The sequence below is a fragment of the Rhagoletis pomonella genome, unplaced genomic scaffold (genome assembly GCF_013731165.1).
Source record: "Rhagoletis pomonella isolate Grant_MI unplaced genomic scaffold, Rhpom_1.0 Rhpom_scaffold_00002, whole genome shotgun sequence".
NCBI classification, from domain to species: domain Eukaryota; kingdom Metazoa; phylum Arthropoda; class Insecta; order Diptera; family Tephritidae; genus Rhagoletis; species Rhagoletis pomonella.
Window position 1 is genome coordinate 95,110,393 of NW_023458556.1, and position 9,147 is coordinate 95,119,539.

General features: G+C 40.4%; 1 protein-coding gene across 1 annotated transcript in view; it reads right to left on the minus strand.

Annotated features, from left to right (window-relative positions):
- Positions 1 to 8,810, minus strand: part of LOC118734209 (protein MCM10 homolog) — a 41,354-nt gene extending 32,544 nt beyond the window's left edge. Inside the window, exon 1 of the mRNA XM_036463929.1 lies at positions 8,305 to 8,810. Coding sequence (XP_036319822.1) covers positions 8,305 to 8,677 — 373 coding nt within the window. The 5' untranslated portion in view covers positions 8,678 to 8,810. The remainder of the gene's footprint in view (positions 1 to 8,304) is intronic.
- Positions 8,811 to 9,147: the final 337 nt, after the last annotated feature.

Here is a 9,147-nt window from a genome sequence, read left to right on the forward strand (position 1 = left end):
TTTTCATAACAGTTTCTGCAACTTGTTTTTTTGATTCAGCAAATATTCTACATAAAAGTAAAAATTTGTTCTTAACATTTTTGGCGCATAATTTCAAAATCGATAAAGTTTAAATTGCCAAATTTTGAATTGTGTCACTTTTGAATATCGTGTGCGATATGTACTATTCACGAATTCACATGCCATATTCGCATATAACGATATTGTGCTGTAAGAAGCGCAAATGAGGCGCTCCCACGTGGTCGTGTATGCGGAACATCAGGAAAAAAGTAGCATAACTTCTGACCGTATGAAAGTTTCCAAATTTTTGTTTTTTAATTACTCATCAGAAAACAAGGAATCTGAATTTTGGCATAAAAGTTTTGGAATATATTGGGAACAGTTTTTTATTTTAATTTTTTTAAATAAATTTTTGCTATTTAAATAAATAGTGATCCATTTTTTGGTTCGAAAGCTTGATTATTATTTATTACTCATACCAAATTTCAGCCGGATTCATCAAGTAGATCGCTAGAAAACAATCTTTTTCTGAGTTGATACTTAAAAATTGTTTAAACAATAACTCATAAAAAAATTAAAACATCTAGTATTTCCGCCTATGTGACTTTTTTTAATTTTCTGTCCACTGTTTCTGTAGATTATGACCATATAATTCTTTGTGGTGATTTTAATGTGAACCTGTTATGTCCTGATTCTACCAGTACTCGTTTAATAGATGACATCTCCTGTGTTGGGTTGTCTATGGTTAATTTGTCGGTGCCCACAAGATATGGTAGTAATTGCTATCCCAGCTTATTAGATTACTTTGCTGTATCTGATCCTTCTATTGTTTTGAAATTTGACCAAATATCTTTTATATCTGATCATGACTTGATATTTTGTTCTTTTGACGTTAAGCTTGATAACTATGACGACAATACCTATGTATTTAACTTCTTTGACTACCGTTCCTTAGATGTCAACAACCTTTTCAGTGGCCTCTTGCAGATCAATTGGTCCGATTGCTGGGGTCTCAGCACGGTCAATGAGAAGCTCCGTTTCCTGAACGAAAATATATTAAATTCGTTCTTCACTCATGTCCCTACCCGATCCTGTAAGGGGTCTTCTTCCTGCCGTTGGTTTAATGGTGCGGTCCGATCAGCGATTAAAAAACGCAATAAATATTATAACATATGGAAAAGGAACCAGACAGATGAGAGCTGGAGTGCTTTCAAAACAATAAGGAATGAAGCTACCTCGGTTATAAGACGTGAAAAGAAAAAATTCTTTATGAATAAGCTGGATCCCTCACTGCCTAATAATGTATTGTGGCGGAATCTAAGAACACTCCGCGTCCATGCCAGTGAGAAATCAGAATGCTCGTTGAGTCCTGAAACGCTTAGCGTTGCCTTTGCTTCTCCCCTTCATCTTGTCCCTTTACGACCAATTCTGTAGCCTCCTGTCCGCTCTCTTTTGCTGGCGAAAAGTTTGAGTTCATTGCTGTGAGCGAGATTGATGTGGTGAAATCTGTTTTTAAGATCAGGTCCAACGCAATCGGGGAGGATGGCATTCCGATTACATTTGTGAAGGTAATCTTACCGATAATTTTGCCAACCTTGACACACATAATAAACCATAGTCTCACCACGTCCTGTTTTCCCGATGCCTGGAAGATTGCTACTGTGCTTCCTGTAGCCAAAAATAATTCCGCATCCAGCCCTAGTGATTTTCGACCCATCAGCATACTACCAGCCTTGTCTAAAGTTTTCGAATCTTTGTTATCTGAACAAATCTCTTCCCACATAATTCAACCTTATATCCCCATTTCAAGATACTTGATGACCTTAGAATACTGTTCGACAAGAACCACTTAACTCTACTATGCTTGCTGGACTTCTCTAAAGCCTTTGATTCAGTTAGCCATGAACTACTGTGCTTTAAATTAAAAAACTACTTTGGGTTTGGAGAGTCAGCAGTATAACTGATGCGTAGCTATTTGAAAAAGAGGTCTCAGCGTGTCAAGGTTGGATCTCAAATATCTGAACAAAGGCCTTTGTTCACGGGTGTCCCACAAGGGTCTATCTTAGGTCCACTACTATTTAGTTTGTTCGTTAATGATATATTTCGGACTTCTAAGCACGCCAACATGCATGTCTATGCGGACGATGTCCAACTCTATATGTCAGGTCCTCTTGAGGACTCAGCTAAATTGTGCGCAAGCTTCAACAGGGAACTGATGTCTATGTATAAGGTCCTGGGCACAGTTAAATGGTCTTCGTCTTAATTGTGACAAGTGTTTTGTTTTACCTATTTGTAAGAAACGTCTTAACCTAGCAACTATTCCATCGTTACACATTGGTGGCAAACCAATTAAATTTGTGTCAAAAGTGACTAACCTTGGGTTTATTATCAACACTGGCGTTACCTGCATTGACCATGTGAATTCAACTGTAGGCAAAGTCTATAATACTTTAAGGAATTTACGAATGTCTGCTCCATTCACACCGATAGAAATCAGACGTAAACTCGCAATCCAACTTATAATGCCAATTATCTGTTATTCTGAGGTAGTCTACAGCAGGTTAGATTCCCAATCAGCTCAAAAAATAGATGTAGTATTTAACCAGACCACGCGCTATGTGTTTGGGCTAGCGAAATATGAGCATATTTCCGCTTGGAGAACGCACCTCCGAGGCTGCGAAATTTCTGACTATCTTAAAGCTAGAAATTGTATATTCCTTTTTCGTCTCATGACAGATAAGACACCCAAATATCCATATGAAAAATTAACGTTCCCCAAATCCACTCGAGTAAAGGACTTGACTGTTCCTACCTACAATTATCTCAGCTCTGCACGGCTATTCTTTGTCAATGCTATCCGCATCTGGAACTCTATTCCATCCCATATTCGCAGTAGTTTAAACAAAAGCAACTCTAAAAATGTTCTGTATGCGTATTTCCGTTAGCTTCACTTCAGTCCCTGTGATGTGCTCTCTATTTACTTGTTTAATTAAGTCTTATTTTAAGTATATGTCCTGGAATTGTAGAACTCACTTAAAAATACTACTCTGTTAATTATATTATGTTACTTTTATTTAGTTTTAAGTAATTTTTGCTGTTTTAGTTATATGTATGTACTGTTATGAATTTTTTGTTGCGCTATAAAAGATCTTTCTTTTGATCTTGTTGTGCTACTGATTTTATTAATAAATGAAATGAAATGAAAAAATAGTGATGTAAAACTAGGTTGAATTGTACCTACTTTTCAGCTTCTTATTTTTGAACGCACATTCGTTACAATCACATTATTTTAGGTACATTTGAAACGTAGTAAAATATTGTTTCATGTTTCAAAAGTTGTTATGGTACAGATGGAACAGATGGAAGGTGTAGTCCACCAAGTGTCAAAAATATGCGCACATAAAAGTACATGTTTACTGTTTAGGTACGTGTATCTACTTTTAGGTACAACTTTTCGGCAAATAGGTACAACATGAATATTTAGTATTCATCACTAGTGCTCAAAAATAATAATGTGACGTCAACGATGGATGTGGATGCTGTCAAATCGAGAAAGAGAGGATTAGCGGTCCGCGGAAGGCGCCACCTCTGTTTCGCTGCATCGTGAGTATTACATATATGACATCAAAAGTATTCTATTTTATTTTTTAACAATATGAACGCGTTTAATAATGTCACTACTTTTCTTCAACAAAGTAAACAGGCAAACAAATCAAAATGGCTGTAATGGTGAACTCATGTTGGTGCTACCAGATGTTCGAAAATTAAATACACTAAGATGACAGGATGTTAAATATTCTACGTTTGCTACACAATGTCCTCGATAATATTACGGAATAAATGAGCATAGTGTGTTTTTTTAATATGTTAAACAATGAGCTCTGCGTAAAAGGTGTTCAGCCCTTACTCGGCAACACAGAAAGAAGAATTCTACTTAGAGAGGGTTATAATCCCTAAGCGCGGCCGAAGGCCGCCTACACCGAAAGGTGTTCTCTGCAAAAGGTGTTCATCCCCTATTCTTCGGCAACACAGAAAAGAGAATGCTACTTGGTGAGGGTTATAATCCCTAAGCGCGGCCGAAGGCCGCCTACACAGAAAGGAAACACAGAAAGGAGAATTGTACTTACAGGCCTATTCTGCGTTGGTAACAAAAATTTTGTTGCCGGTAAATAAAGTTCCTGGTAATTTTTAAACCCTTTTCGCATTCTGCGCACAGGTAAATTTTGTTACCATCTCATAAGCTGGTAACAAAATATTGCCCCGTGAAGTATGCAACACCAGATTTTATACAAAACTTTATTGCTGAATTGCCGAATAGATTAAATTGTTACAAAGGCGCTTAGAATTGCGTCTACAAAAGTGGTGTTATTATTTGGTAACAAAATTTTCCGGTGTTAAAATGTTCCGTAACAAGCAGAATAGGCCTGTTAGTGAGGGTTATAATCCCTAATCGCGGCCGAAGACCCCTCTCCTTCGGACACATAGAAAGGAGAATTCTACTTAGTGAGGGTTATTAAAACAATGTCTTAATATTAAGCGAAAATTTGGAATAAAAAATTTAAGTATGGTTCCGTGCGCAGAAGTGGAAAACTTTTGACTGCCATTCACCTGGGAGTGGCCAGAAGCGATTCTTGTGCGTACGGTTCAAATCGCAGCACACAACGTCCGAATATTTATATCCACGTATCCTCTGGGTAGCAACCAAACACCCGTTTGGGAGCGAGATAAAGTGAGAAGGCGTAAAACTTCGCGTGTGCTGGGTTTGGGTCCCGCCACGCTAAAACCCCGCCCAATGAAAAATTCCAACAAGCCTCGGATCAGACCCCCTTTTTTGATGACGACCACGGCAAACGTATAAAGGACTATGATTTGAGGGTATGCACCTGGAATATCCGGACCCTTAATGGGGAAGGTGCCTCTTCCCGGTTGGTTGATGTCCTCGGCAAGACAAAGGCTGACATCACCGCCATCCAAGAAATGCAATGGACATGGCAAGGAAAAGTAAGTGTCAAGCCTTGCGACGTCTACTACAGTTGCCACGTAAAGGAGCGCAAATTCGGTGTTGGATTCGTGGTAGGAGAGGGACTCCGTCGCCGAGTACTGGAGTTCAGCCCGGTGGAGCCACAATCCGCATCAAAGCTAAATTTTTCAACATCTCGCTCATCTGCGCCCACGGAAGAGAAGGATGAGGCGTCCAAGGCGTTTCTTCTATGAGCGCTTGGAACGTACATATGAGCGCTGCCCCCCGACACGATGTCAAAATCGTGCTTGGCGATTTTAATGCCTAGGTAGGCAAGGAAGGGGTCTTTGGCGCCACTGTCGGAAAATTCAGCCTCCACGACGAAACGTCCGAAACGGCCTGATCGACTTCGCCGGGGCCCGAAACATAGTAATATGTAGTACTAGGTTCCAGCATAAGAACATCCACCAAGCTACATAGCTATCTCCAGATCGAAAAACGAGAAATCAAATCGATCATGTTGTGAAAGACGGGAGGCACGCTTCAAGCGTTTTAGACGTGCGTACACTCCGAGGACCAAACATCGACTCGGACCACTATCTTGATGTAGAAAAGATACGCACTCGCCTCTGTGCAGCAAAAATTGTGCACCCAACAATGCAAGGAAAGCTTAACGTCGAAAAGCTGCCATCACAACAGACGGCCAATTTATTCGCCACTCGACCCACATACCTGCTCCCTGAGAGCGCTCTTCGACAATCCGACATACGCGAGCAGTGGAACCACATTTCCTGATCATTAAGTACCGCCGCCGAAGAAGTAGTAGGATTTGAGCGAGCCCGGAAGACCAACTGATGCGATGAGGAATGTCAAGAAGCTGTAGAGAAAAAAGATGCCGCCTACAGGGCCACGCAGCGATCGGGCGCAACGCGAGCCATGTGGGACCGTTATAGGGAACTGAAGAAGGAAGGGAGACGTATTTAAGAGCTTGAAATACTGGCCGACAGGAAAAATGCCCGAAAATTTTATCAGAGTTAGCCGACTTACTGAAGGTTCCAAGACCAAGGCGAACTCCTGTAAGAACAACCATGGCGACCTAGAGACTGATGTCCAGAACGCACTTAAGCTATGTAGAGAACACTTTTCCACTTTATTGAATGGCAGCAGCACTGAAAGTAGTGGAGAAGACGAACCCGAGCCCCCAGTCGATGACGATGGGATCGATGTCCCAGCGCCTGACTATGACGAGGTACGAATAGCGATTACGCGGGTGAAAAACAACAAAGCTGTTGGAGCTGACGGCCTGCCAGCCGAGCTATTCAAGTACGGTGGCGAGGAGCTGATGAGGTGCATGCATCAGCTCGTATGCAGAATATGGTCAGATAAACGCATGCCCGACGACTGGACTTAAAGTGTGCTCTGCCCAATCCACAAGAAATTCAAGAATCAGCCTGCTAAGCATAGGTTATAAGGTCTTATCGAGTGTATTATGCGAAAGACTGAAGCCCACCGTCAACGAACTGATTGGACCTTATCAGTGTGGCTTAAGACCTGGCAAATCTACCATAGATCAGGTATTCACAATACACCAAATCTTGGAAAAGACCCGCAAAAATAGGATCGACACAGACCATATATTTGTCGATTTCAAATCCGCTTTCGACAGCACGAAGAGAAGTTGCCTTTATGCCGCGATGTCTGAATTTGGTATCCCCGCGAAACTAATACGGCTGTGTAAAATGACGTTGAGCAATAAATCCAGATCCGTCAGAATAAGGAAGGACCTATCCGAGCCGTTTGATACCAAACGAGGTTTCAGACAAGGGGACTCCCTTTCGTGTGATTTTTTTAATCTGATGTTGGAGAAGATAATAAGTGCCGCGGGGACTGGACCGCTCAGGCACAATACTTTACAAGAGCGTACAATTGCTGGCGTATGCCGATGACATCGATATTATCGGTAAAAACAAGGGCTACGTCTGTTCTGCCTTCTCGGGATTGGATAGAGAAGCAAAGCGAATGGGTCTGGTGGTGAACGAAGACAAAACGAAGTATCTCCTGTCATCACACAAACAGTCAGAGCATACGCGTATTGGCACCCCCGTCACTGTTGACAGTTACAAGTTTGAAGCATTAACACCAATAATAATGTCAGCATTGAAACCCAACGGGGAACGCTCTTGCCAACAAGTGCTACTTTGGGCTGAGTAGGCAATTGAGAAGTAAAGCTCTCTCTCGTCGTACAAAGATCACACTCTATAAGTCACTCATCATGCCTGTGCTGGTGTATGGCGCGGAGGCATGGACAATGAAAGCATCTGATGAGGGGGAGTTTTCGAGAGAAAGATTCTGCGAAAGATTTACGGACCTTTACGCGTTGGTGATGGCGAATATCGCAGACGATTTAACGATGAGCTGTATGAGCTTTACAACGATATAGACATAGTGCAGCGAATTAAAATTCAGCGGCTCCGCTGGCTTGGCCATGTCGTTCGAATGGAAAGGAACGCTCCTGTTCTTAAAATATTCAACGCGGGTCGCGATGCTGGTAACAGAGGAAGAGGAGGGCCTCCTCTGCGTTGGAAAGACCAGGTGGAGAAGGACTTGGGCTTCACTTGGCATTTCCAATTGGCGTCAGTTAGCACAGAAGAAAATTGACTGGCGTGCTGTTTTGGACTCGGCCAAAATCGCTCAGGCGGTTACAGCACCAATAAAGAAGAAGAAGAGAAAACCCCTTCTAAGCCCCCTCTTTTTTTCTTTTTTTCATATTTGAGGTGATTTTAAGGAAAATTTTCCCCAGAAGAGAAACTACTGTCATGCTTAGTTGAACTCGACCAAAATCGCTTAGGCGGTTACAGCGCCAAATAAGAAGATGATATTCATTCATAACCATTCCAATAACTCTGCTGCTCATTAAATATGTATGTACATATGTATGTCAATTCAAATCTTTATTACCACGCATTTTTTATTACATTTAACTCGAACTGAATATACGTCAAGTATGATTTTTCCAATATGGCATTGAGATTATAGTTATTATTCTGTTGGTATAAGTAGATTTATATTCAGTTTCGCTGTCGTGCTTCCTAAAAATTTTTCTTCATCTCCTCTAACCGAAAGTTGCTGTATTGTAGTATATAATTTCCGATCGCGTATCATAGCACAGTGTTCCCATCTAGAGCTTTTACAGTTTGTACAACTAAGCTTTGGGATTTTAAAAAGAGTCGTCGTACGATTTCCACAGTCTTTGCATTGAAAAAAGCGTTTTACGGCATCTATTACTTTAAGTAAATGCCTTTCTTCCTTACAGCGGTCAGCTGCGGAAAAAGATGTATACTTACAAATTTTACATATGACTGCTTTACAGGGCATTTTATACGTTTTAAGCATTTTTTCTTCCATTGCTTCTTTCATTTCTAGTTTTCTAAAATATTTGTCTTCGTCTTCCTTTCGACGGGCATCTATCAGGTCCTTATGGACTGAATAATTTTCCAAGATATTAGTAATGTCTATATTTGATGATTCTTCAATTTTTGAGCGCTTGGGTTCATTTAGTTCTTGAAGTCCTACTATAGCACGCCTCTTACCTTCTTTAGTGCCACGTACTGAATTAGGGTTCACTTTTTCAATAGAAGACTTTTTGAGTATATCAATAGCTTTCTGCATTTCTGGTGGTTTGGACTCAATGGCTGTAATTTGAAACAAAACATGCATACATACAGTAAATCAATTTAGTTTAGGTACAGAGTTTTTGATGTGTAAATATTATAGCTCTTGCTATGGGCTAAATCCGAGTTGGGCACTTAGGATTACATTTTGATTACTAAGGATTCTGATTACTGTAATTGTAATCCCGAAAATTTGCAGCATTCCGATTACTGCAATTGTAATTAAAACAAGCTTGATTGCGAATCTTGACATTTAACGATTACGACTACTGTAATCGTAATCGTAATTTTAATGATTGCGATTACGGTAATCGTCATCCTAAAAATTTTAAGATTATAATTGAATCGGTGAGTTCGACGACCGTACAAGTCCAAAATTTTACATTTTAAGGTAAGATAGCCATTTTGTTTAAAATTTTTATCTTCATCGTCTGAGCCTAAAACCTTTACTAAATAATACTTGACCGTTATATTACGTTCAAATTAGCCCCATTTAACTTGTTAAATGAAAGAGCT